At 49.5% G+C, this 26,200-nt stretch overlaps 1 protein-coding gene across 1 annotated transcript in view; it reads right to left on the reverse strand.

Annotated features, from left to right (window-relative positions):
- The window catches only part of fam184ab (family with sequence similarity 184 member Ab), a gene marked incomplete at both ends in the record, with an annotated part of 541,527 nt that overhangs the window by 359,493 nt on the left and 155,834 nt on the right, over positions 1-26,200 (reverse strand). Inside the window, 5 exons of the mRNA XM_083643220.1 lie at positions 2,958-3,209; positions 4,361-4,444; positions 17,353-17,592; positions 19,115-19,273; positions 19,605-19,724. Coding sequence (XP_083499346.1) covers positions 2,958-3,209; positions 4,361-4,444; positions 17,353-17,592; positions 19,115-19,273; positions 19,605-19,724 — 855 coding nt within the window. The remainder of the gene's footprint in view (positions 1-2,957; positions 3,210-4,360; positions 4,445-17,352; positions 17,593-19,114; positions 19,274-19,604; positions 19,725-26,200) is intronic.

The following is a 26,200-nucleotide window of genomic DNA, read 5'->3' on the forward strand; positions in this document are numbered from 1 at the left end:
GAGACCATCAAAAGGGTCAATGCCACGGTCCAGTGGGGACCAACAAGAACTGTTCTCCTGACGCAACACCTCAAACTCTGCGGGCTCCGAAGGCGGGGCCCCAAACTTGGAAGAAGGATCCAAAGGAACTGCAGGGGCCGCCGTCTCCGAAGGCAGAGCCACAGGGGGCTCTCCCCCGGGGGGTGGCGGCCTAGGCAAAAGGCCGGCAGGAGAACCGAATTCCTCCAAGGCCCGATAACAGTCCCAGGGCCGAGCAGGACCCGAACGTGGACGCCTAGACCTGCATTTAGACTGCTGCTGAGGACTGGGCTCCGACTCAGCGAGGCCTACCCTCCCGACCTGTACTTCGGGCAGGACACCCACAGTTTCCTTCTTCGAGGCTGCTCCTGACCGAAGGCTGTCGACACTACGGGGACCTCCCAGTGTCAAACGGGAACCTACGTGTGGGTCAAGAACTGGAATTGGCTGCTGCTGGGGTTCGGGTTCGGACTCGGCGAGGGGAAGGTCCACCACCCCGACCTGTAGTTGGGGTAGGACACCCACAGGTTGGGCCTCAGGGCCAGCAGACTGGGAGGCCCCCTGCGGGGGGACGGAGCTGATCTGCAGGCAGTGATTGAACTTCTCAATGAGACGATTGACAATCTTCTCCAACTCCTTAACCTTCTTGGAGACACACTGCCACTCCTGGTTCACGTGAACGCTGCCCAACCGTATGGGTTTCGGGGCTGGACTCTTAGAGCCTTGACCCGCTGAGAGTCTCACGGGCCAGCGAGTGGTGGACCCACTTACTGGACGCCGGGAGCAGGAGGAGAGGTAATGCCCGGCTCGACCACAGTACCGGCAGCTCCGGGTGTCCAAACGGCACTGCCTCTCCTCTGGTGTGATGTGAACCCTGCCGGTCTGATCACGGTACAGATGGCTGCTGGTGTTCAGATGTGGCTGCCTTTGCTTTGGGATGACACAAACTCCCCCCCAGAGTATGCGCTTAGGAGCTGGAGGCGGCTGAGAGGCAGGGCTAGAAGCAACGGCCGCGGTAGCTGGGGGGGTAGCAGGTCTGGAAACCTCCGGAACGACGGTGCGCTCGGAAGCAGATGCAGTGGCAGGAGGAATAGGAGGCACGGGAGCAGTAGGGAGTGACCTTCGGAGGTCATCCACCGTCATGCCTTCGGCCCACAGGAAACCTGTGAGCCTCTCCTTGAAATCGTACTCAGCAGCACCCAGCAGGGGCACGTGCTGTGGCTCAACCAGCTGCTGCGAAGCAGGCACGGTGGGAGTAAGAGGTGTGGCTGCACTGGAAACCTCCGGTGTTTGGGTTGGGGCGACGGATCGCTCAGAAGCTGGGGCAGGAGGAGCGGAAGACTGCGGAATGACACCCCCAGGGGGGTTTAGTCCGTTGAGACGATCTAGCCGGCTAGCCAGGAGGGCGAGCTGACCACCAACCTCAGAAGCCAGATCCCTCAGCAGGCCAGAAAGAATGTTCGTGGTGTCCGTTTGCAGGACCTGCACCGCTGGTCAGCGTTGTTTGTTGCTGGGCCTGCACCACTGTCAGCGCTGTTTGTAAGGTCTCCACGGTGACAAGACCTTTCGTTGATTTGCCCAGCGGGCCACCTGAAGCGGTCGGCGGGGGAACTGGCCTCTCGGGGGCTTCCTCCTTGATTGGGGGGAATGTACCCGCTAAATCCATTTCTGAGTTGTTCATACTGTCATGCTTGGTGCGAGGCATGGTGGATTTACGCGCGGATAGTTGATGGCCAAGACACACTTGGTAAACTGAAGTCTCGATGAGTAGGAACGCTGTGGAACTTGATAGCTGGGTCTGCAAGGTTCGAAGTTGGGAACGGTTGCAGAGTGTTGTCGCGAGATTATTTTAGTCTATGAACAACTGCAGAGGACCTGCAGAACCGAACCTTTATAGGTCCCTAATATGACATCACCTTGTGTTATGACATCATCAGTGAGTGAACTATGACATCACCGTAGGAATGATGACATCACAGTAGGAATGATGACATCATCCTAACACTCCCCAGATCGGCAGAGGGTGGAGCAGCAACCAGGATAAATACATTTAAATTAGCACTAATGGGGGGTAAAAATGGGGGGGGGGGGGCAAAAAAACTTAAATCCAAAATTCTAAATGTTATCCTTTTCCTTTGTTATTGTCATCTATAGTGGTTATTTGCATAAAAACACACAGTTTGATTAGGAAATGATTGTATCTTTTTTAAATATCTGCTTTGAGAAAAAAAAAGTAACTCAATTTAACTTAAGTAACTTGAGTTACTTGACAAAGTAACTGGTATAATATTACTGAAATCCTATAAGTAATAAGTTCTATTACTGAGTTACTGCTAAAAGTAATATATTACATGTAATATATTACTTTTTTAATGAGTTACCCCCAACACTGGTCATGAACATGCTTTTCAAGAAGCTGAAAATAACAAAACTAACTCCGTATCACCCTCTGCCCTGAAGCACTGTGCTGATCAGCTGGCCCCAGTGTTCACTGACATTTTCAACACCTCACTGGAGACCTGCCATGTACCAGCCTGCTTCAAAATGTCAACCATAATCCGCCTCCCAAAAAAGACAAGGCCCTCGGCCTAGCCTCTGTGGTCATGAAGTCCTTTGAGCGCCTCGTCCTGTCCTACCTTAAATCCATCACACTTCTAGACCCCCTGCAGTTCGCCTACAGAGCCAACAGATATGTACATGATGCCATAAACATGGCCCTCCACTACATCCTCACACACCTGGACAATGCAGGAACCTATCCCAGGATCTTGTTGACCTTCGACATGATCATCCCAGCCCTGCTACAGGAGAAGCTCTCCCAGCTGGGTGACATCACTTGCATAAAATGTCAACAAAGTAACAGCATTTCTACTATAGAGCAGCAGGATATTTTGGCACTCTTTCGCCAACAGCCCCTACAGACTCCAGTGTCTTCTTACCTTGATGTTGCTCTGGGCTGTGGTGAGTGAGGCTTGGAGCTTGTGGGACTTGTCTCGGTTTTCCCGAGCGTCGTCCGTCACCCTGGCCAGCTCCACCCTCAGCTTGCCCAGGGTCTTCTGTAGCGCCGCCTCCTGGGTCTGGAACTCGCGTCGCAGCTCTGCCTCTGTGCGCTTCCACGCCAGCAGGTTGTCGGCAGTCAGCTGCTGGGTTCGCTTCATGGCCTCAAGCTCGCGCTCGTAGAAGGCCTGAGCCTGCGGAGAGATACAAGGCAGGATGAAACTATGAGGTTCGTCTGGGAAATGTCACCTCAACTAGTCTCTCAAGCCAGTCTATGTCTTCCACAATCTTCAAATGCTCCAGAGACAGTCTGTAGGAAACATGCAGAGATTTTTGTACACATTCACATCCCTAATGCTCACTAAAACTAATGTGATTGACTTTGGTGTGCCACTCTGCTCTTTGCTTGCTGTACTGAACAAGGCCTCCAGATCAACGTCAAAGTGCCGACACACATCATTTTCTCAGTTTTTTTACATTACTTCCAAGAAAGGTTGGCTGAGCATGTTTGGCCCTTTCCCAGCAACAGCCTGCAGCGTTGTTTTAGTCCTGTGTTCAATCTATTCAGATAATGGTGGATTTGGTGACTTGGCTTTGTTTCCGCAGCATTTTTCCAGGCATTTAATTTATGGAGCTGAGTATCTTAACTTTATGCCTTGGAGTTGCCAGTACAATCACTTCTTCATCTTCTAATCTTGGCCACTGAGCGACTTCATTGGAGCAGTTGGGAGTGAAGCGTCTTAAGAAAGCTTGATCTAGTTTATGAAGTAAGCGGGGGGTGGGGGTGGTTATTCATTCATTTCCTCCATCAATACCTTTGTAGCCAATCCAGGGAAAGTTTGTGATAGGGTATGTTATTATTTTGAATAATTATACGATCAACAAGTGACCGCAAGTCCATTCAATTTCAATAGAGCGGAGTGAGCAGGGAAACTCAGACGATGTGGACAGTCAACATGCTGGTCAGCTGAGAAAAAGTTGGCCTTTGAGCTTAACTGTCACTGGCAATCAGCAGCCAGAATGAATGAATGATCAAGAACTTGATTACAGCCAGTCAAAGCGCTCAGCTTCTCAGTTCTCTGCTACTTTTATTTTAAAGACTAGAGGAACAAACATGGACCTATTGTTCGGGTCGAAAGTTTTGCCTTCTTGTCTTTTTGGAGAAAACAGAGGTGGCCCTGCAACTGGCACAATATAATTAATATACAATATATATAATATGATTTCCCCATCCAAAACATGTGGATATGGGAGGGAAATGATTTACTTGGAAGTAAAATCTATTTTACTTAGGTAATGGTAACATAGCCAGCCAAACTTGGGTACAGAGCTAATTGTCAACTACCTTGGTGAGTTTGGCCTCATACTCGTCCACCAGTCTCTTCTTGTCCGATTTAAGCTCGTCCACCCGTTCCGTCAGAGAATCCACCTACAGCACATCACCACCACCACCACAACAACAACAAACAAATCAGCACAACACAGAACATGGAGGAGAGCTCACATCCAACTGTCACAATTACAACCACTTCACTTGTCAAGTAGTAAGAGTAAGTAGTAGTAAGTATATATTTATTTATCCCCCCTGGGGCAATTCATTTGCAGCATAACAAAAGATTGACATTTAAAAACATACAAGACATAAAACAGTAAAAAGTAGGGCTGTCCTAAAACAAGTACGTTTAGAAGGACAGGAAACAATGGAAGTTAAAACAGTTAAAGGGGCATGAAGTAGGCTACTATTCAATTCAACAATTCAGACAGCGAATAGCCTCAGGAACAAAAGAATGGCTGTATCTGTTCCTGCAGCAGCTGGGCATTTTGCCTTCTTGCCTTTTTGGAGAAAACAGAGGTTTATACATATATATATATATCGTATTTCTTCTAATAAACGCCGGTACTCTATCTGCTGGGTCTCCTTTAGCCACCGGGGGTCTGACCCTAACCCAGCATAATAAACGCAGGTCTCGATTAAACGCCGGGGCATTTATTATTATTATTTTTTATCATAATACCGATACACACACACAAACACTGCGACCTGCCATCTTTGCTCAGTGACTGCCATCAAGAACAGCAATCAGACGAAGAAGAACAAACAAAGCCGAAGAACAGACAAAGAAAAATGAACAGACGAAGAAGAGACGAGCACAGGAAGAAGAAGGATCAGAAGAGACAGACATCATGGCGGAGACAAACAGAGCGGACCCAAACACGGCAAAAAAAGGAAAGAAGAAGTACGATCTCACATTAACGTTGGCAGTCGAGTAATGTGGTAATGTGGTAAAGTGGTATGCCGAGTAAAACTCTGGCGAAAAACAAGACTGAACTTGTCACCCAGGGCAAGGTGAACGGGAAGCGAGCCCGCTTGACTGGAGGAGGATGGAAGAAGCTTAGTGAAGAACTGGAGGCAAACCTGTGTCACTGGATCCATGTCATGTGAGGACGTAACCTCAGAGTTTTGTGAAAAATTATGAGGCTCAAGGCTAAAGAGATGTACCCCTCGGTGACTGACCGAAAATATGGAGATGTGTTTAATGCTAGCCGGACTAATTCCTCCGCCGAAACAACTTTAGTGTGAGGAAACAGACCACCGTTGCCCAGAAGGACGCGAGTGCTAGCACTGAGAAACTAGTGAATTTTATCGTGTAGGGCTGGGTATTGGCAAGGACCTCACGATACGATACGTATCACAATACATGGGTCAGGATACGATTGTATCACAATACATTGCGATACAATACATATTGCGATATATTGCAATACATAATTTACTGAAAATTGTAAAATAGAGCTAAAATACTACACGCTGTGTACCACCCAGGCAGTGTAATAATATGTACATCACTTTATATTGATAACTGAGTGGACAAATTTAGTCAAAACACTGAGTGTTGAGTAGGGCTGGGTATCGAGTTTCGATACTTACTTGGCACCGAAATGGAAACATCGATACTAAGGGGTATCGAAGCCTCCCTTGTCAATCGATACCAATTTTCGATACCAAAACAAAACAGCGTCATTGAGCCTATAAGCATGCGACATGCTTGCACGCCGCGCTCTAATACGGCTGGTGATTGGCTGTCATGTAGAGGCATGCAGGAAACGTTACGCCCACTAGCCGGTGTGTTTGTTGTGACTGTGAGCCAGGCGTGCGGTGCAGATATAATAGTATAAGAAGTATAAGAAGTTAGCCACTCAAGCTACTCCTATCCTGGAGTACCATATGGCGAAGATGATGAAAAGCAGGAAAAGAAACAGAAACAACACGGACTGGTTTCCACAGACAAGAGAAATAATTGAGAGGTGGGTCAGCTTACCGCAAGTTAGCGGTTATCAGATCCCTCAGTCTGACAAATCCATGCATCTGGCTGTGAGTTGTAGCAGCATTAGATCGTTTAATTAATTGCCGCCGTAACGTTATGCGCAAGCGGGCATTGTGTATTTTTAGCAACTCGTTAACAAACGCTGATGTCATGATAGTTTGTTGAATGTAAATGCGATTCATTTATATTGATTGGCTAGTCAGTGAATGCATGAAGTTGAGCTGTCTCAGTGAGCACATGCAACGCTAGCGTTAATGTTTAATTAATTAGCGTTAACGTTATGGTAACGTTATGTGCAAGCGGGCAGTTATCGCCCATCATGTATTTTTCGCAACTCGTTAACAAACGCTGATGTCATGATAGTTTGTTGAATATAAATGGGATTCACTTTGTGGCATTAAGGCTATATTGATAGGCTAGTCAATGCTCAACTAGTCTTCCATGCATGAAGTGGATCCATCTCATCAGTTTGGACAAGAATAGAGTTCTGTTGCATCAGTGAGCATTAAACCCTGATTTGCAACTCTCTGTTTTGCACTGAAAACTATTCCACTGATTTATTTGTTTTAGCTACATTTCTTTCCTTTGTAGTACTCCAATATTTTTTGTAGGGACGGCAATACGTTTAGAGAACTTAAAGTTATGTTAAATACAGTAGGTTTTATTTTTTTCTGCTGTAAAACTTAAGATGGGGGGAAAACTAAAGATTTGTAAAATAATTTCAATGTGTAATGCAGTTTTATTTTTGTTAAAATGGATTTTTCTAAAAATTGGTATCGAAAAAAGTATCGTTCAGGAACCGGTATCGAAATCCAAGTATCGAAACGGTATCGATATCGAAAAATTTTGAACGATACCCAGCCCTAGTGTTGAGTGTGTTACTGAACGCACTGAAATAAAAAGTATTCTTATTGTGTCAGTATTGCGGAAAAAAGTATTGCGATATATTGCCGTATCGATTTTATTGCACAGCCCTATTATCGTGTTTTCAACTCGCATGATTGAGATGAAGAAGATCCATGGATGAAACTACCGTGTGGTTTGACATGGTCGGATCAACAACAGTGAATGAGAGAGGGACGCGCACGGTCACACTGAAATCCACGGGCCATGAGAAGTGTCACCTAACTGTGGTGTTGGCTGCTAAGGCAGATGGAACGAAGCTAAAGCTGTACGTTGTGTTCAAAGCAGCTGTGAGGGAAGTGAAGGCCATGCAGAACATCAGTGGCCTCATCCAAAAACAGGTGGATGAACGACGAGCTCACTACGCAGTGGCTGCAAAAAGATGAGGGCAAATTCAATTTCCGCCAGCGGCTCCTCCTCTGGGACCGTATCGTGTCACATCAGTGAGCCCACTAAAGCAGAGCTGAAAAGAGGCTACAAGGTAACAACTGCTGTGATCCCTGGAGGCTGCACCAATTATATCCAGGCTCCAGACATGGTATGGAACCAACCTTTTAAAGCCCACCTCCGTGCCTCCTACGACAGCTGGATGACCAGTGATGCCGACAAGGAGTATACACGGGGGAGAACATGACCTTGTTGACTGGGTCCAGAAAGCATGGGACGACCTGGATAGAGACACGATGAAGAAATCGTTCAAGGTAGGTGTGTGTACACAGTAGCCTACCATACACACATACATTACGGTAAATTGATTTGCTGATTGTATTATCCTTCAAGGTGTGTGGGCTGGGGGTGGTAGCTGATGGCAGTGAGGACCACCTTATCCACTGTTTGAAGGAGGGGGGAGCCGTGCGAGTCTGGGCGAGAGAAGTTGGCGAGGGCAAGACAGCAAGAAGTTGTCACGGAGGTAGAAGAGGAAAGCGACGAGGAGCAGTACTTCCTCAATGAACTGGTGATTGAGGAAGACAACGGGGAAGATGAGGAGGAGGAGGATGATGAGAAGGAAGATGAGGAGGATGATGATGAGTAGGAGAGTGGGCACTTACTGTTCTTCTGTTAAATCAGACAGAGTTTTATTGAGTGTTATTGTTGTTTGTTTTGTTTTAGGTACGGTTTTGGTATCTAAAAAAGAAAGAGGGTACCAATATTTTATTTATTTTTTATTACTGTATGGTAATTGATTTTTTTTGTATTTGTTTGTTGCACTAGGTACATTTAGAGTACCAGTAGGCATGTTCAAAACTGCCTGTACCAGCGAATGGGAAACACTGCTCTTGAGTTGTGACTCCAACCGGCTTCACTTCCTTTCACTCGGGCGGCAGACACCGGCGTAAGAGAACTGCATTAACTCTGCCGGCCGGAGAAAGGTGGCCTGCTTACGCTAGCTACTAACGAGCTTAGCTCAGAGCTCAGAGTTTTTTCCTAACTGTGCATGCCTCTCCGCTAGTGCTCGGCTGTTTTATTCGGGCTGGACTGGTTGCCATCCCGTCTGAGTTAGATTGCTTCTGCTAGCTTCTTCGTTAGCATTGATAATCTTAGCTGTCTGCACATGGAGTTTCAGACTAGTGTCTTGTTGGCTGTGCTTGCTATTTTGCGAGCCGTATCAGAGGCAGTTCAGGCAGTGCCGCATGCCCTTATGCAATGACATGTGGGTCTTCGTGCAGGGCTTGTGGCAGAGGCCCCACCAGGCTAGGTCCCCCACCCAGGTGTTCGCCTGTTGGTCTGAGGTGGACGGGAAGCCCGGGCTGGGTTTTGCGGCTATACCACTATTGGAGGGCGCTGTGGCAGCTCACCTGTCCCCTGCCTCCAGTGTGCCCCAGCTCTCCTCAAAGGCCTGTCAGACTACGGCCAAGCTGACCGATAAGTCCTATAGGGGAGCGGGCCAGATGACCACCATGGCTAACAATTTAGCCATCCTCCATGGGTACCAGGCGGCCCTCCTCGCTGATCTGCAGGGCGCCGCCTCCCAGGAGAAATACACTGAGCTCCAGATGGTGACTGACTACGCCCTCCGGATGGTGGATGGCTCAGGATGCCGGGAAGGTCATGGCCTACTCCTTTGTCACTCATCGCCAGCTGTGGCTTAATTTGACACAGTTGACGGAGCGGGATAAGAACTCACCAGTCTTCCCTGCTGGCCTCTTCGGACCGTCTGTGGAGAACATGGCCCACCGGTTAGAGAGGCAGCAACAGCACTCAGGGTTTTACCACAGGTACTTCGCCCTGCCCAAAAAACACGGATCCATAGGGCCCATTTTGGACCTCAGGCTTCTGAACAAGATGCTGAGGAAATTACCCCTCCGCATGCTTACTCTCGCCCGCCTTTTCAACGCGATCAGGCCGGGGGACCACTTCACTTCCAACTTCCACTTCACTTCCAAGGATGCGTTCTTCCACATCCCTGTAGTGGAGAGACACAGGAAATACGTTAGGGTTGTGCTACAACCCGGGTTTTACGAGTGAGAACGAGAGCTCTCACTAGTGCCTATCATGCTGCGTACGCAGCCCTATGGAAGACTGTCATTTTGCTCCAAAATTACTTTTCATTAAAACCGACCACCCACCCGTAGGTGTAGGGTCCGCCACTCATTTCTTCCAGCCAGCTGAGATCCGACGCACCCAACGACGCATCGACGCAGCAAGGCTAGGTAGTGAGAGCTCTCGTTCTCACTCGTAAAACCCGGGTTGTATCACAACCCTAACGTTTTACTTCGTTTCGAACTCAAGCTCTCACTAGTGCCTAATTCAACCGCCCTTGCTGCCGGGAGCACCCCACAGGGCGACCCGAAAGGCATCGGTGAACCACGACCGTATGGCAACGTTCATGCCTGACTGTCTGACATATTAGAGTGGCAACGATACTACTTCCTTGCCACCGACAGTACCGCGTGCGCGAACCGCGAACCGGACATGTCGAGACTGTAGTACCTAACAAACGTGTGATGAGAGGACCATGAGGCCGCGGCACACATCCTCCACCGAAACACCACGCAACAATGCAGAGGATGTCGCAACACCTCGCGTAGAATGCGCCTTGATACCCTCCGGGGGTATCTTACCCACGGCAGAGTATGCCAACGCGATCGCCTCCACTATCCAGTGTGATAAGCGACCCTTGGAAGGGGCCCACCCTGGGCCTTCTGCCCAAAGCAGACCAACAACTGGTCTGTAGTGCGTAGTGAATGCGTCCTGGCCACATAGGCCGAGAGCGCCCTTACGGGGCACAGCATGTACAAGCGTCTCTCCTCACCCGAACTAAACGGCGGGGGACAGAATGCATAGACCTATAGCTGGCATTAATATTCTTGGGTTGGTAAGCCAGGTTAGGTCGCAACGTAACCCTGCAGCCATCATTCCCAAAAACCATACAGGCCTGCTGCACCGAGAGGGCAATCAGGTCACCAACTCTCTTTCCTGACGACAAGGCCAGCAGCAGCGCGGTCTTTAAGGACAGAACCTTTAAATCGGCGGAGTCCAAGGGCTCAAACGGATGACCCGTTAGCCGGTCCAGCACCGCAACCAGGTCCCATTTGGGAAAAACGCACCGCGACGGCGGGCACAGTTTACCTGCCCCCTTCATGAAGCGCGAGACCAAAGGGCACGCCCCCACGGGGCTCCCTTCAATTCCCATGTGGCAAGCAGAAATCGCGGCTACGTACACCTTAAGCGACTGCGGGGACTGACCCGCATCAAGCAGGCTCTGAAGGAAACAGAGAACTAGTCGCACACTACAGTTCACTGGATCCACACCCTTACTTGTGCACCAACGCGAAAATACCTGCCATTTGTACGTGTACTGAGTGCGGGTCGAAGCAGCCCTAGCACTCTGAACAGTGCATACCACATTATCGGGCAAGCCCTGGGCTTGCAACTGGTCCCGTTCAGGAGCCAGACTGCTAGCTTCCACCTGCCTGGGGAGGGGTGGAACACCCCCCCCCCCTCCGACTGGGATAGGAGATCGGCCCGTACCGGCAACGCCCAGGGCGGGCCTTGCGTCAGGGAGACCAGGTCCGCAAACCATGTCTGCCTGGGCCAAAACGGGGCCACTAGAACGAGCCGGAGGCGCTGTTCCTTCACCCTGTCCAACGCCTGACGGATCAGGGGGATCGGTGGAAACGCATAGAGCCCCTCCCGTGGCCACGTGTTCGCTAGTGCGTCGTGTCCCAACGGGGGACCTCCTGGATCGAGAACCACAATGGGCAGTGTGTCGCGCGCCGCGATGCGAAGAGATCGACGCGGGCACGACCGAACCTGGCCCAAATTTGTTCCACCACCTGAGGGTGGAGGCACCACTCCGTATGACGGGGATAGCCTCGAGACAGCAGGTCGGCGCCATAATTCAGCCGTCCCGGCAGATAAACTGCCGACACTGAAACGAGACGGGGATACGCCCACAGGTGAATCCCCGCCGCTAGCTGGTTCAGCGCCTTCGACCGCACACCGCCCTGTTTGTTCAGGTGGGCGATCGCCGCTGTATTGTCCGAGCGAATCAGCACATGGTGTCCATGTATGATCCGCTGGAAGTGAAGCAGAGCCAGGCGAATCGCCTCCAGCTCTAGCACGTTTATGTGGTGAAGCTCCTGAGCCTCCCACCGGCCGTTCGCCGAAAAATGCCCACACATGCCACCCCATCCCCAGAGGGAGGCGTCGGTGCAAATCACTAACCTGAGCGGGACAGGGCCCAACCGAGTGCCTCTCGAGAGGTAACGGGGGTCCGCCCATATGGCCAGCGCCTGCCGGGCCTGACCTGTCAGAGGAACCCTGCGATGACGGTCCCTGGCCGGGTCCAGGCGAAGCCCGAGGAACCAGATTTGGAACGGACGCATGTGTAGCCTCCCCAGAGGGAGCACATGCAGTGCCGAGGCCATCAGGCCCAACATGACTGTGCACTGATGCACTGACACCGAGGAGCACAGACTTATTGCCCTCGCTGTCCACACTGTCGCTCCGGCGAAAGGCGGGCCCGCATGGCCCGGGAGTCTAGCTCGAGCCCCAGGAAGGTCGCTGTCTGCTCTGGGGCGAGGCAACTCTTCTGCCAGTTCACCAAAAACCCTAAGGTTTGTAGGTGATCGGTCACCACCTTGGTATGTTTCGTGGCACAGACCCTTGAGTCGGCCACAATGAGAGCGTCGTCGAGATATAGGAAGACGCGGATCCCCCTCGCGCGGAGGGGGGCCAAGGCTGTCTCCACGCACACCGTGAAGGTTCGCGGGCTCAAAGACATGCCGAATGGCAAGACACAGGACTCGTAAGCCTTCCCTAGGAAGGAGAACCTCAGGTATTTCCTGTGCCTCTTGACCACGTGGACATGGAAGAATGCGTCTTTCAGATCCACGGAAGTAAAGAAATCCCCCTCAACGCGTTGAACAGGTGGGGAAAAGAGAGCATTCGGAACGGTAACTTCCTCAGCGTCTTGTTGAGACGCCGAAGGTCCAGAATCGGACGCATGGAGCCGTCCCTCTTGGGCACGACAAAGTACCTGTGGTAGAACCCGAGCGCACCTCTGCCTTGGGAACCGAGCGAATCGCCCCTTTGGCGAGGAGCGAAATAACCTCCTTGTGGAGTATGTCCATGGACTCCCCTTACACGGCCGAATTGGGGATCCCGTCGAACCTGGGCGGGGGCCTGGCAAATTGCAGGGCGTATCCCTTCTGAATGGTGCGCCGTAACCATGGGGACGGGGAACATAGACGCTCCCAGGCATCGAACCTGTTGGACAAAGATGGTCTCTTGTGGCCAAAGAGCGGAACCCGTCCTGAAAATATTGTTGGGCACCAGGACTGATCCGGTACCCTGATGGGAGGGCAGGACGTGAGAGGCTACGCCCCCCTGCCGCATGGTCAGTTCCGTAGAAGCTGTGCATGCTGGGGGAAAATTTATTACGCAAGCTCCGCCTACTGACACGCCCCGTGGGTGCGTTGTATCGAAGTAACCCCCCCCCCCCCCCCGCCGTGTGACTTTCGCAGGCTGGGGGGGGGGGGACTGCGGAGGTAACATTCTCTTTCGAGTCCGGCCGCACGCGGACTTGTCCGGCAGTGCGGTCCCCAGGAGAGCTTTTAATGAAAAGTAATGTTGGAGCAACCAGCAGATAGCTGGAGTGCTACAAGCTAGATGCTAGCTGCCCTGAGCAACTAGCTAACTATCTATCTAACGTTACTCCAGCCGGAGTAACGCGCGCCCCGTGGGGCGGCTTTAGCTCAGGAGGTAGAGCGGGTCGGCCAATGACGCAAGGGTTGGCGGTTCGATCCCCGCTCCCTCCCAGCTGCTGTCGTTGTGTCCTTGGGCAAGACACTTAACCCTCCTTGCTCCCGATGGTGTGTAGGCACCCTGCGTGGCAGCCTGCCGCCATCGGTGTATGAATGGGTGAATGTAGACTACCTACTGATTGTAAAACGCTTTGGATAAAAGCGCTATATAAATGCAGGCCATTTACCATTTACTTACACGAGTATCTGGCGCTTAAAGTACCTAGCACACGGACGCTAACCGCACGGGTGCACGCTAGCTATCTGCAACAACTGGGCTAATTAGCCTATTGTTCTAGTGCTATACAGTAACAAGCTATTCGCACGTATGCAACCTAGCCTAAACAGTTTTGAGCACGGACCTTAGTCAGCCCTCAAGCCGATAAACGCTACCCCACTGCCGGGGAACGTTTCACACAGCTACACGGCGGTAGCAATAAACAAGTGTTAACTGTAAGAAGACACTCTTAGCTTTAGATGACTTGATCCGACGCCGCTGGTGGAGAGAACAGGATCGGGTCCCCGAAGCCTGCTTTACCTCGTCCACGCAAACCTCTTCAAGGTGGGCAAGTTTAGACGGAACGAGCCTATTTTCTATAGCTATGTTAGAGCGCTAACTTTGAGTTAACCACGGAGCTTTAGAAGACACGTCCTCTCACTGGCTGGAAGAAGCGATGAGTGGCGGACCCTGGGGCTGACGGGACGTGACGTAGTCACGTGGAACCACGTCAGCCCCAGGGGGGCACCACGCCACCTACGGGTGGGTGGTCGGTTTTAATGAAAAGTAATTTTGGAGCAAAATGACAGTCTTCCATAGGGCTGCGTACGCAGCATGATAGGCACTAGTGAGAGCTTGAGTTCGAAACGAAGTAAAACCTCAGGTTTTCCTTCATGGCTCTAGCCTACGAGTTCTGTGTCCTGCCCTTTGGCCTGTCCTTGACCCCCTGCGGATGAGGGGGAAACGCATCTATGTTTACCTCGACGAGGTAGCGGACTCGAGGGACCTCGCCATCGTGCATACCAAGGTGGTGACAGACCACCTGCAGGCACTGGGCTTCCTGATAAACTGGCAGAAGAGCTGCTTCATTCCGGGGCAGGTTGCGACCTTCATGGGGGTAGAGTTGAACTCTCTGTCCATGCGGGCGCGCCTCTCGGCGGAAAGGGAGAGGCACGTTCTGGAGACAGGAAAGGCCCTGTGCTGGAGGCGCATGGTCTCGGTGCACCAATGCACAGTAATGCTGCCGCGCTTCCCCTTGGGCTGCTGCACATGTGCCCGTTCCAGATCTAGTTCCTCAGTCACTGCCTGGAGCCGGCAAGGGACCGCCATCGCAAGTTGTCGCTGACATGCCAAGCACGGCGGGCATTAGCTGTGTGGACACCGGTCAAGGGCCATGAACCAGTTGGCAAGGAGAATACACCGGTGGGCACATGCCCACCTGCTATCTCTGTCGGCGGCCCACATACAGGGCCAGTTGAACTTCGGTGCGGATGTGTTGTCAAGGGGCAATCTCCACATGTTAGAGTGGCGTCTCCACCCTCAGGTGGTGGAGCAGATCTGGACCAAGTTTGGCCGTGTGCTCGTTGATCTCTTCGCATCGCGATGCGTAATGCATTGCCCCCTGTGGTTTTCGATCCACAGGGAAAGGGTGAGGGAGCAGGGCCTACAGCTTATCCTGGTGGCCACACTGTGGCCGACGCAGATCTGGTTCGCGGACCTGATCTATCTGGCGCAGGGGTTGCCGTGGCTCAGTGATATTCAACTTGCGGCTTGCGGACACCCCCTGTGTGGCCCGCGATGGAATTGAAAAAAGAAAAGAAAAAATTACAGTGCACCTGAACGCAACATGCAAGATACCCGCTGAATAAGTGTCCAAATGTTCATGTCATTCTGGCCAATACTCCACTTCTGTAAGAGCATTTCAGTCTGGAATATGGAATATCTTTCAATAATCTATGATTTAGCTGCTAAATTGTCAAATACCGTCTGCTCGCTACTCAGGCACTTATGCATGTACTTAACCTAACTAACTTAACCTAACTAACTATCCGGTGTGCACAACATTGTCAGACTAAACTCCGGCTGACACCCCAAAAACCTACAATCTGCTACAGAAAAATGTATATTGGTTGTTTATTAACTGGCCCCTGGCCTTCTATCATTTCACGAAAGTGGCCCCCGGGCAAAGCAAGTCGTCGGGCGGACCTCCTGTCGCAGGCGGAGATACTCCACCCCTCCCCCCACAGGTGGAAGCTGGCAGCTTGGTTCCTGAGCCGGACTGCTTGCTAGCTCAAGGCTTGCCTTTGAATGTGGTACACACTATACAGAGTGCTAGAGCTACCTCTACTCGCTCTCAGTACACATATAAGTGGTGAGCCTTCACGCGCTAGTGCGCGGAACGGGATGTGGATCCAGTGTATTGTGGCATACAGCCCATTCTCTGCTTCCTCCAGAGTCTGCACGATGCGGGTCTGTCCCCTCAGTCCCTGAAGTTGTACGTGGCTGCGATCTCCACTTGCCACATGGAAATTGATGGCAGGCTGCTAGAGAGCCTCTTCCTGACCTCACAGTTTATGAAGGGTGTTCGCAGGTTACGCCCAAAATGGGACTTGGTCACATGTTGGAGGGATGCTCTGGTCCCCCCTTTGAGCCCATGGACACCAGTGACTTGAAACACCTGTCTTTGAAGACTGCGCTATTGTTGGCCCTGTCTTCAGGTAAAAGGGTTGGTGACTATGTTGCCCTGTGGGTGCAACAGTCCTGTATGGTGTTTTCTGATGACAAGCGGATGGTCACGCTTTGGCCTAACCCCACTTACCAGCCTAAGAACATAAATGCAAGATTCAGCTCTATGGTCGTAGACCTGGTAGCTTTTTGCCCTCCTCCCTTTAGCTCAAAGGAGGAGCGGCGGCTGCATGTGTTATGCCCTGTGCGGGCGCTCCTGGCCAACATGAAGAGGACGCGCGCTACACACCTCGAATCAGCTTTTGGTATGCTTTGGGCCCCGGGCCCTGGGTAGGGTCCAAAGAGCCCTTGTCGCACTGGATAGTGGAGGCCATTGCCTTTGCCTACTCTGCCGTGGGAAAGATTCCCCCGGAGGGTATTAGGGCCCACTCCACGCGATGTGTTGCGACGTCATGGGCATTGTTGCGTGATGTGTCGGTGGAGGACATGTGTGCTGCAGCCTCATGGTCTACTCACCACAACTTTGTGAGGTACTATAGCCTTGATGTGGCCAGCGCACCCTTCACGCACGCTGTCTTGTCAGCCACCAGGCGGTAGTGCATTACGGTCACTCGTATGCTGCCCTGGGCTCTTGCCATGTGCCCCATGTTGCCATCCATAAGTCTCAGGGTCGCAATGGGTGCTTCCTTGCAGCAAGGGTGGTTGTACATCAGCATATGTGAGATTTAGAGTTTGAAACCAAGTAAAGCGTTAGGGTTGTCCTACAACCCAGGTTTTACGAGTGAGAACGAGGATTCTCACAAATTCGGCCTTGCTGCCCTTGCTTCGCTTGGGGCGAGCGCTGAATGCGTTGGAGTGACGGCCCACAGCCAGTTGCATGGGATGTATCTATGACACGTGGGTGGATACGGGCATCCACGCCAATCACTGGCTGGGGGCCAGGATGCCTTCACAGGCACCTGGGTGGTTGTAGAAAGGTCTTGTTTTTAACTAAAAAAGAGGCATTCAGGTTCAGCGCTGTCATGCGGGCTTCAGCATATGTGAGAATCCTCGTTCTCACTCGTAAAACCTGGGTTGTAGGACAACCCTAACGTTTCTCCTGGTCTTTGCTGTAGTGTCTTACCTCAGCTGTGTGGAGCCTTCCCATTTTCTCCTGGTCTTTCCTGTAGTGTCTTACCTCAGCTTTGTGGAGCTGTCCCAGTTTCTCCTGGTCTTTACTGTAGTTTGCGTTCTGGCTCTGGTGGCTGCGGAGAAGCTCCTGGACCTCCTGTCTGTGCTGGGCCTTCAGTTCCTCCAGGGCAGCCCTTTTCTCCTGCTCAAACTGGGCCTGGGCCTGGCTGAACGTGCGCAGCTTCTCTTCGAAGGACCTCCGCATCTCCTCCACCTCCCTGGACATGGAGACCACACGCTGCGTGTGCTGCGGGGGGAGGGAAGGAGCGATGGAGGATTGTAGGACTGATTTGTACAGTAAGGTTCTAGGCTGCTCACACAGTGGGTATACTTGTTTAATGGCTCCTGCTCAAGCGGTTATGTATTGGCAGCACAGAGTGTGGCTCTGAATTAGCAGTAAAATCCAGAAAACAACCAAAACAAAAAATAACTATGACCACTCTGCTAATCAATGGCCAAATGAGAAACATTCAATGTTTATGTTGCATTTCCTTATCTTGAGTTGACAATATCCTTTTTTTCTGTAGAACTCCACTAAGAAGCTCCACGAACAAAACCACTCAACTGCAACATTAAAATTAGGCTATGTAGATCAACTTAATTATACTGCCGAAACATTATTTTCTCATTAGGGTTGGGAATTGATAAGATTTCATCAATGTTGATTCCTTAACTATTCCCTCTTATATATGTGATTTCTGGTTGCTCTTTCTTTCTTTCTTTCTTTCTTTCTTTCTTTCTTTCTTTCTTTCTTTCTTTCTTTCTTTCTTTCTCTTATTAGAGTTGTTATTTTTCTTCTTTGTTCTACTAATTGTATCTTCTGTGTCATGTATTGATATATTGTTGTCTTGGACCCCAGGAAGACTAACCTGGCGGCCAGGGGTCAGCTGATGGCGATGCATAAACAAATAAACAAATTGGTTTTGATGTCAGATCATATCAAATGAGGGGTTTTGTAGGTTACAGTGTGTATAAAAACATTGTTGTTGTTGTTGTTGTTGTTGTTGCAATGATGCTGACCGAGATTTCTTTAGAGCCATAGTGCTGTAATCCCATGCAAGTTTTAATCACGCGCTGAAATGTGCACGCGCACAACAGCACACACGCACACGCTTAGACAGTGTCGTGCGCGTGCACATATCCAAGGCAGCCCCAAACCCCCCCTGCTAAAAATACGTTCCCGTGCGACTGCCTCCCCCTCATGCCTCAGTGCAGAGCGGCATCTCCCCCCTCCTCCTCCAGGCTCTACCTGTGCCTCAGTGCAGATCCTCATGTTCCCCTCCTCCTCCTCCCCCAGGCTCTACCTGTGCCTCAGTGCAGAGCTGCATTCTCCCCCCTCCTCCTCCTCTTCCACCAGGCTTTACCTGTGCCTCAGTGCAGAGCTGCATGTCCATCCCCCTCATCCTCCCCCAGGCTCTGTGCCTCAGCGCAGAACTGTATGTCCCCCTCCTCCTCCACCAGGCTCTACCTGTGCCTCAGCGCAGAGCTGCATGTCCCCCTCCTCCTGCAGGCTCTACCTGTTCCTCAGTGCAGAGCTGCATGTCCCCCTCCCCCCACAGGCTCTACCTGTGCCTCAGTGTAGAGCTGCATGTCACCCTCCTCCTGTAGGCTCTACCTGTGCCTCAGCGCAGAGCTGCATGTCCCTCCTCCTCTCCCAGGCTCTACCTGTGCCTCAGTGCGGAGCTGCACGTCTCCCACTCCTCCTCTGCCAGGCTCCACATGTGCCTCAGTGCAGAGCTGCATGTCCCCCCTCCTCCCCCAGGCTTTACCTGTGCCTCGGTGCAGAGCTGCATGTCCTCCACTCTCTGGCGGTAGCTCTCGAACTCGGCCAGTGCCTGCCTCTTCATCCTCTCGTGGAGCTCCATGGACTCCTCCAGAGACTGGATCCTCCTCTTCAGGTCCATCTCATCACTGATCTTACTCTTGTACTGGAACATACATGTGCACGGCTGCGTTAGACATCAGCTTCAGCTGCTGATTAATGATTAACATCGTTAATTGTGGATCCCAGGAAGTCTAGCTACTAGGTAGCAACTATTGGGGTTTGGCAATTGATAAGATTGAATCAATGTTGATTCCTTAACGATTCCCTCTTATCGATGTGTTTTCTGGTTGCTCTTTCTTTCTTACTTTCTTTCCTTTCTCTGCTCTCCTTATTTATTCTTTGTTCAAATTGTATCTTCTGTGTCATGTGTTGCTGTGACAGTGATGTTTAGTTGATGAAGGAACTGTAGAATACTGAAGAAAATGGGTGAGAACCTGTAAGATCTTCTCCCTGGTCTCAGACAGGATCTGCTGCACCTCCTCTTCATGGGCCTCCTTCAGAGTGGCGATGGCCGCCTCGTGTTCATCGTTTTTCGTGTTCAGAGCATAGATGACCTGAGATGGGGAGAGGGAAAGGGTTAGGTGTTGTAATTTGTAATGTTTAAGGATATTTCAATCAGGAGAGACTAGAGACGAGTGAATGAATAAAATAATATTTATTACAATAGCTTAATGAATGACGCATTACAGAAAATATGATGAGAATTTGGTATTGTTAATAGTCTTTGGTGCATAGACACCACAGGGCGATATCGAGAGAGAGCTGCATCAGCCAAATCTATCCCCCTGTAGAGTCTAGATACTGGTGGTGGTGATGCCTCTCCTTCTGAGACTGATGAGACTCTTCAGACGGAAGAATCGGATGACTCTGATGGGTCTGTGAAGACTGGGTGGAGAGGGGGAGGTGGAGGGTGCGGGACTGACAGTAGGAGTTGAGCAGCCTGAATGGGGGAAAAATAGGCATATTAAGAAGACAACAGCCGTGTGATTGGCTTACAATGGGGGGGTGAGTAGCAATGTGATAGGCTTACAATGGAGGTGTGTGAGGTGAGAGGTGATGTGACCAGGGTGGGAATTACACGGAGGCAATCAGGCCATGGCCTGTGTTGGCTCTCCCTCTGGCCGTAATGCCCTGAGATCCCTAAGGCCACCTTGGCAGTGCCCTGCTACCAGCCTGCTACTGTCAGTTGCTTTAAAAGCGTCAGTGGTCTCAGTTTAATGTAGCCTGCCCTGTGCAAATGATGTGTCATTGGCTCATTTTAACACACATTTCAGAAAAAATTCATTCTTCACGATGTCAATGGAGCAATTTCCTTTGTGCCCTGGCATGTGGCCTTGCACCCTAAAAAAATGTGTGATGCCGAAGGTCAGATGACCTTTCCCCTAAAATGACGAAATTCCCATGTGGATGTGACGCTATGGTATTGGTTAAAAGCCCGGAAGTTGACAGCTAATTTTGAGCATGTGAGCAGATTTGAAAGGGTGGAGAAATAAGAAGTGAACTGAGGTGAATTATAGTCTTCCTGATTGAGCCTCCATTAGAACTTCATTACTCCAATTAGCATCCGACCGATATAGCTAGAGGTATACCGTGATATCAAGCAACCACGGTTATCACACTGTAAGCTTTCCCTGTAAGTAAGTAAGTAAGTAAAACTTTATTTATATAGCACCCTTCTCAACACAAATGTACAGAGTGCTTAACAAAGTTAAAGCAACAGTTACAAAATATAAGCACAATATATATATAAAACAGGGGACATAGTCCGGGAGCCAAAGGCTGTTTTTTTGATGAACCTTGTTTCGTCTGATAAAGTTTTTTTCTCTGCTGATTCTTGTAGTTTGGGGGTACCTATTAAAAATACAGGAGGGTGCCCGGTGAGCACCCTTGAGCATTTTTAGGTATTAACCCCTTAAGTGCCAATTTATGAGATTTCATGCAAAATACTCAAATCAAATGCATCAAATGTGCTTTCTCCAATGTTTATTCATAAAGGAGCAATGAGGTCATGTATAATGTAGCCTATTTGATTCCCGCGCCATGTGCCCCCCCACCCCCAATAAAAACATGAAATAAGCAGAGGACTTTTAGTCTGATAAATCACTCCCAGGTGTTGAAGCGGTGCATGTTTGCGCAAGTCAGACCCTTCTCCCCCACTCCCCTCTCTCTGGCACTGTGTGTGTGTGTGTGTACGTGTGTGTGTGCATGTGCGCGACTGCGTGCGTGTGTGCATGTTTCACTGGCTTTGAGCTGCGACACTTTCTGCCTCCACTCTCAATTCCTTGTACAGCCGGGGGGAGGGGTCTAGCTGCACTGCTCAAATCCTGTGTGCACATCTCGGCAGGGGAGTTTCTAGGGAGTGGCCACCCCTGAAATCTAATTGGAGACCCCAAAATCCTGAGGATGCTGGCATCTGTGGCCAACAATACTGTCTTTCAAAGGCTGTAGCGGGCTTATTTTGAAGCTAGAGTGAAGTTAGGCTAAATTTTGGTGAGGGAAAACTTTCTACATCCTTCCTAAATGCCACAATCAGTGCTACCCTTGGTTGAGTCTGTGCCGGCCCACTTGGGCCACCCCAGTCAAGATGGCTCGGACACTGCATCTCGCCTCACACACATCTCGCCTCAAACAGACATATGTCACTTATAGATGCGGCTGTGCCGCTTAAAACCTCTTGGGGGGAGAGATGTAACGGTATGAAAATTTCACATCATGATTATCGTGACTAAAATTATCACGATTATTGTATTATCACTGTATTCATAAAGAAAATCCTGAAAATGTTCAAAAAGTACTGAGAGACTCACTGAAATCATTTTACAACATTTTATACTGAAAACTCAGATCCAAAAAGGATTGATACATTCACTGAAATAATTTGTCAAAGGCTGCACGTTTGCATCTGGGAGACTGTTGCCAACTTTGGTTGATGATGGACAGTATTTACCATGTTTTTCAAAGCACTGTAATCACGGTACCATGGTAATCACGGTACCACGGTTTTAATGATAATGAACATTTTAAACGGTACGGTTATTGTAAGGAATTTTATCACGGTTATCATTAAACCGGTTATCGTTACATCCCTACTTGGGGGTATGCACACATTGATGAGTTTTGTTGGGGCTATATGTTCACTGATGGCTGATAGTGGGCTCTCTGGAGTTCCGGTAAGAAATTTCCAGAAAGCAGATGACCTGATGAGAGCCTTGGATCAGATTACGAGTCAGACCAGAACAGCCAGCCTTTGGGTTTAGGTCTTGGTGAAACCAATGATGCTGATGATGTCATACATCTGGGCTGAACGTGAGGGTGACTGGCTTCTCAATCTGACCACATTCCAGAAGATGTTTACCTACTACTTTGCAGCTGGCCATGTCAACCATGTCAGGTATGGCCTCTACTATCTTCGTTCCATGGAGAATCTTCCTCCACAAAGGAATTTTCTCCAGGGGCAGCATGTGATGTGACACATTAGTGGAATATAGAATGGCCTGTGGAGCAACCAGTTCATAGAGTCCACTTTCATGAGGTATGGCCACAGTGATGGAGGGATCATTGGATTACCGTGAAGCCATAGGCACTGAAGATCTGGGCCCTGAGCCACCACATATGCTGCAAGATTGTGTCAGACATGAAGGAGATAGAAGAGGATAAGACAGATAGGTTCATCTCTATCACAAGGTGGAGGCTAAAGCCATGGGTTAACACATGCCAAAGTGAAGGACTTTGTCAGAAACTGGAAACCTGCCTCCATCCATTGGATCCAATGAACACCCAGGGGAAAGCATCATGGACATCAAGATCACCCTACCAACTGTATATTGTAGACAGTGCCATAAAGATTGAGGAGGTAATGTTAGAAGATGTTGAGAAGACCTGGCCAGAGGGATCTTACAACACCATCTCAAACAAAGTCTCACCATCTCAAACAAAGTGAAGACAATGACAACAACCAAATCAATCCAAGTTGGCATCTCCACAATTTATGACCTAAATGCCATCGATTCAAGGGTAATCACACTGTTGTCTAGTGACCATGAAGTTGACATGAAGGATGTCCTCGCCTATGAGCTGGCACCAGTCCCAACTGCCATGTTTACCGAGGACGGAATGTGAATTTGTAAATCCAAGTCTACACTGAAGAAGTCACTCCAAGTCAAAATCTCCAGGAGGAATGCCAGTGTTGCAGATGTCACTGTCATTGATGGATCGGCCCTTCTTTGGACCATCCAATGGCCAGCTGATGGCACCATAGCTGATTTAATCAAAAATGTTATGACACGGCTGACTTTATATCTATCAGACAGTGACGTCTACCTCATCTTAGACAGGTGCTATGATTACAGTATCAAGTCCATCACCTGAGATGTCACAGAGACAGGGCTCAGCTAGAAACACCATCTCTTAGCTCTTATGTGAAGAACTGACCCAAGATCGGCTTTTCCATCTACAAGTTGGTGGTGACAGGGGAGGAGCCATGTGACAGGGGAGGAGCCATGCCCCATTGAGATCAGGTTGGAAGAAAGAAGGAGCCGATATGATCTACAAAATCAGCAGGAAGAAGCTCACACCATCATTGTCCAAAAGGTCCGGTGTGCTGGAGAAGCACATCAAATCTCAGTGGTTTCTGATGACACAGATGTGTTCATCCTACTCCTTCACCATTACCATCAGGAAGGACTGGATGTCCCACACATCATGGAATCGCCCCACAAGGAAAGGGCAATAGTGGACATCAAGTCAACACTGGCCAAGCATTCACAAGTTGTGAAGAACCTTTTACCAGCCCATGCCATATTGGGATGTGACACTGTAGCGTCTTACTATGGAAAAGGCTCTGTCATCAAAGTCCTCAAAACTGTACAAACTATCGGCCACTGACAATGTGGTTGCACTGTTCCAACAGGTCCTCGACCAAGTCACTGCCTTCATCTCAGCCTGTTCCAAACTTAGCTGCTCTACCGCCATCGAATGAAGCATTCATTGAGAATGTTAAGAAGGGCCCACTTTCATGCAATCTTGTGGTGAAATCTCAATGTAAATCTGCCACTAGCATTGAATACTGAGGAATTTGGATGCAAAAAAAGACACATGCAACAGGTCACTGAGCCCAACCACTCTACCAGGAAGATTGCAAACTTGTCCCAGACACATTTTGGAGATGAAAACCCTTCTAACTCCAATAAGTGCAACTGTGTGAAGTGCATGGTTTGCCATGCACAATGTTCTGTGCATGTTTCACAGTAGGATGCTCAAGATCCAAATAGGCTTAACTACTGTGAAGACCATCAGCAAAATGTGCCCTTCACTTCACATCTCCCAATGTGTATCATCTACTCTGAATCTCTACTTGAGATGAGCAAAGGCTCAATGGATGTTCTCATCCAGCACGACCCATATTGTCATAAAAAGTTTGTTTTGCTGGCACGGCCTAAAAGAGTTAATATTATGTAATTTGGAATGAAATACATTGTACATGACCTCCTTTATGAATAGACATTGGAGAAAACAAATGTGATGCATTTGATTTGAGTATTTTGCGTGAAATCTCATAAATCCTTATTTTTCCGCGATTTTGGCACTTAACTCATTGAGTGCCAAGGACGTCGATCGACGTCAAAGTAAATAGTGACGTAGAGTGCCAAAGACATCGATCGACGTCAAATGCGTTTTTTGACGGTGGGACGTGGATCAAAGCCTCCTGCATCTCCTGTACAAATATTGTAGCTATTGAAGGTGTATAACCTATTTTACGGACTCATTAGGTGGCGACAGTGCTCTCCAGATTAGAGAAAGGTCCGGAAAACAGCAGGAAAAAGCCCCGTGATGAAAGAGAAACCGCTCATGCTGCAGCCAGAGCCATATAGATTGCTCTGGCTGGAGTTAACGTTGGCTGCGAACAGCAGTCAATCCGCGCCCACAACTGAGCCTCTCTGTCTCTGCTGTATAGTTTCTGCACACGATTAGCCGCCAGAAAAGCAGCACCCGACGCCGAAGGGCCAAACCATTCTCAACAGTCCGGTTTGGCTTTTCCGTGTCACGCTGGGAGCCGGCGCACAAAAACGGAGCACTCCAAAAATAGACGCTGGGTGTGTGAGGCTGTGTGTTAGTGTGGGGAGGAGTTTGCAGCTGAGGGGGGGGGGGGGGGGGTGGGGCACGCAGGGCACCACACAACTACACCATGTCACTACATCAGAAAATATTAGCTTCAGACTCAGTGAATGTGCTTGAAATGCTTCATTTCACAAAAGGCGGAATAACTCAGCTTCTAATTTGAAACGCATGTTTTTGCTCAAAACAACCTATCTTCTCCGGCTCATAACTAAAGAACGGAAAATGGTATCAATAAACTTTTTTTTGCTGACGATACAATAGAGTCTCCTCGTTCTTTGTGCGCGTTCGGTGTTTACATAGTAATATCACACAATATTCTGTGGGCCTCGAGAAATCACTGAAAACGCTCTGAAACTCTGGCACTGGGAGCGTCCGTTCTCCAAAAGTGGCTGGCACTCAATGAGTTAAGGGGTTAATATCTGAAAATGCTCAAGGGTACTCACCGGGCACTCTCCTGTATTTTGAATAGGTACCCCCAAACTACAAGAATCAGCAGAGAAAAAAAACTTTATCCGACGAAACGAGGTTCAACCCCATGGCTCCCGGACTAACATAAAAACAGAGGAATACTAGAACGACCGCAACGCGGACTTATGCCTCCGCCATTAGTTCATTCTTGAGTCCAAGTGGATGTTGGAGCCAAATTGGAAGAAATTGCATCAAGGCGTTTCTGTGCAGAATTGGATATTTGAGCCAAATGTGAAGAAATTTAGTCAATGTGTTACTGAGATATGGCGTTACTGAGCTTGAAAATGGCATTTGTTAGGTCACTGTGACCTTGACCTTTGACCTTTGATAACCAAAATGGAATCAGTTCATCCTTGAGCCTAAGTGAATGTTTAAGGCGAATCTGATGAAATTCCGTCCAGGCGTTCCTCAGATATCGCGTTAACAAGCTTGAAAATGGCGTTTG

This window comes from Poromitra crassiceps, assembly GCF_964638095.1.
Source record: "Poromitra crassiceps genome assembly, chromosome: 9".
Lineage (NCBI taxonomy): Eukaryota > Metazoa > Chordata > Actinopteri > Beryciformes > Melamphaidae > Poromitra > Poromitra crassiceps.